The sequence below is a fragment of the Chrysochloris asiatica genome, unplaced genomic scaffold (assembly GCF_000296735.1).
Source record: "Chrysochloris asiatica unplaced genomic scaffold, ChrAsi1.0 scaffold00026, whole genome shotgun sequence".
Lineage (NCBI taxonomy): Eukaryota > Metazoa > Chordata > Mammalia > Afrosoricida > Chrysochloridae > Chrysochloris > Chrysochloris asiatica.
In genome coordinates this window covers 18139546-18142629 of record NW_006408544.1, presented here as the reverse complement: position 1 = coordinate 18142629, position 3084 = coordinate 18139546, and the positions used below count along the sequence as shown (strand labels likewise).

The 3084-nt window shown below is 41.5% G+C and overlaps 1 protein-coding gene across 1 annotated transcript in view; it reads right to left on the bottom strand.

Moving 5' to 3' along the window:
* SCP2 (sterol carrier protein 2) overlaps nucleotides 1-3084 on the bottom strand; it is a 149290-nt gene that overhangs the window by 35250 nt on the left and 110956 nt on the right. The window contains exon 13 of the mRNA XM_006839863.1: nucleotides 331-433. Within this exon, the coding sequence (XP_006839926.1) occupies nucleotides 331-433 (103 nt within the window). The remainder of the gene's footprint in view (nucleotides 1-330; nucleotides 434-3084) is intronic.

Below are 3084 nucleotides of genomic sequence, written 5' to 3'. Positions count from 1 at the left end.
TGGCAGTCCATGGTACTTTTAATATTCTTCTCCAACATTATAATTCAAATGCACTGATTCTTCTATTGTCTTCCTTATTTACTGCCCAAGTTTCAAAACATAAGATTTTACCATGGTTCTTTAACTTACTCAAATCTAGGAGTTAATACATTCCTAAAATATAGTCTTACCAAAATTAGCAGTAACTCTTAATAGACCACTCAGAAATCTAAAATACACTGAAAGCTAGAGAGCACCACGTAAGTTTTTAAATTGCGCAGCATTGTGGCAACACCGGAAACTGTGTCTGCTTCCCCTAGCCTCAGGGTTAGGGTTTCCCATAAAGCTTACCTCTTCAAGCTTCTTCTCAATCTCTTTAAAGACAAGATCTGCCTTAAATCCATCAACTGCAGAACTGGTTGGAGCAGCCTCAATGTGATGAGTTCTAAAAGAACTAGGAGGAAGAAATCATTTCAATCCATGGAATTGTAAAGGCACTAAAATTTTCAACATTGAAACAACAGTCATATTCAAAAGTCCTAATAACAGAGACATTGCGACTCCTATGACAAGGAAATACGCTCTTCATGGAGTACACAAAACGAGATGTCCTTCTCAGGAAGTTAAGAAATACTGAGTGCTCACTGGGGGCTAAGCATTGTTCTTAATACAAGAAGGCTTCAAAAAGTTTGTGGGAAAATGGAATTAAAAGAGAAATTTTTTCATGAACTTTTGGAAGCCCCTTCATATGATAAACAATCAGGCAAGAGTAAAGAAAACAATTACTATGAAGAAAAGAAAGCAGGTTAAAGCGTTGCTGTCGTTAGTTGTCGCGTCAGTTCCAATTCACGGTAACCCCATGTGTTAAGAGAGCAAAAATGCTGCCCCCGGTCCCATACCATTCTCATGAATGCTGGCGTGCGTTACAGCCTATTGCTGCGTCCACAGCATATTCTGAGAGCACTCCCACCTAGGATCTCATCTTCCAACACTATATTCAACACTATTCTGTGCTGATAAAGTTTTCACTAACTCATTTTCAGACAGGAATTGCCAGGTCTTTCTTCCTAAATTGTCTTAGTCTGGAAGCTCTGTTCAAATCTTCTGCCAAGAGTGACCCTATTGGTATTTACACTACCGGTGGCATAACTTCTAGTAACCATGGGAACCACCACAGACAGATAGTGATATGGGAATATGCTGTTTGTTGTTGTGTGCCATTGAGTTGGTTTTAACTCATATAGGGTTTCCAAGATCAGCTAGTGGATTTGAACTGCGAACCTTGTGGTTAGTGCAATTCACAGTCTAGTGCTTATCCAACAGCACTCAGGCTGTTGTTAGCTGCGCTAAAGTAGGGTCCATATCATGGTGATTCCACAAACAATGAGCAAAAATGCTGCCTATTCCTGTGCCATCCCAATGATAGGTTGCTGATCAGACCCCTATGATCCACAGGTTCTTCACTGACTGGTTTTAGGAAGTAAATCTCCAGGCCTTTCTTCCTAGTCTGTCTTAGTCTGGAAGCTCCACTGAAACAACATGCAAACCTCCACTGCATCTGTGTATGTTAACTATTTTAGATAATGAGGACAGCGAAGGAGAGAATATTTCAATTAGGCCTTGTTGTTGTTGTTAAATGCCGCTAAGTCAGTTCTGACCCATAGCAACCCTGTATGGGGTTTCTGAGGAGCAGCTGGTGAGTTTGAATTACCAACCTTGTGGTTCAAACGACTTTGCAGTCTGGCACAATGCCTTAGATTATGTAAATGAACAAGCCTTCCAAAAATCTAGGTTGAGAAGCCAATTCTAGGCTGAAGAAACGAAAAAAAGACCGAGACAGGAACTAGATTGGCAATTAAAGGAAACTGAAGAAGCCCACTACGACTGGAGCAGAGCAGAGGAATGGGAATATATAAAGTCAGAGAAACAAACAGCTCAATATAGCATGGGGTTGATAGGTCATAGTCAGGGGTTTGCATTTTATTTTAAGAAAAATGAGAAGAACTAGAGAATATAAACTCAAGAGGGGCATGACCCAATTTACATGTTTGTTCAAAGAAATCTGGCCGGCAGCTAGAAAATGAACTTGCAGGGGGCAAGTGGAGAAGCACTGAGACACATTAAAAGGTACTGCAGTGGTCCAGGCAAAAGAAGGTAAGTGGTGGTGGTGGTTAGGTGTCATCGAGTTGGTTCCAACTCATAGTGACACTATGTACAACAGAACAAAATGCTGCCTGATTGTGCACCAACCTCCTAATTGTTACACTTGAGACCATTGCTGCCGTCACTGTGCCAATCCATCTCCCTGGGATCTACCTCTTTTTTGCTGATCCTCTACCTTACCAAGCATGATGTCCTTCTACAGGGACTTGGTCCCTCCTGACAATATGTCTGAAGAATAAGAGATGAAGTCTGGCCATCCTGGCTTTTAAGGGGCATTCTGGCATTACTTCCTCCAACACAGATTTGCTTGTTCTTCTGGCAGTCCATGGTACTTCCAATATTCTCCGCAAACACCATAACTCAAATGTATCAATTCTTCTATGCTCTTCCTTATTCACTGTCCAACTTTCACATGCATATGAGGCTACTGAAAAGACCATGGCTTGGGTCAGGCGCACCTTAGTCCTCAAACTGACAACTTTATCCTTGATCATTTTAAAGAGGTCTTGTGTAACATATGCAATGCATTGTTTGATTTCTTGACTACTGCTTCCATGAGGGTTGAGAGTGGATCCAAGCAAAATGAAATCTTTGACAACTTCAATCATTTTACTATTTATCTTGATGTCATTTATTGGTCCAGTGATATGATGCCTTGGACTTAGTTGATACATGTTTTTTTTTTATCCAATGTCATCTTAATTCCCACTAAGTGATTGGGTTGTTGTTGTCAGGTGCCATCAAGTCAGAACTGACTCATAGCTACCCCATGCACAGCAGAACGAAACAATGTCTGATCCTGGGCCAACCTCACTACCGCTGCCACACTTGAGTCCATCAATGATGCCACATGGCCAATCCATCTCATTAGGGGTCTTCCTCTTTTTCTCTGACCCTCCACCTTACCCAGCATGACATCCTTCTCCAGCGACTGTTTCCTCC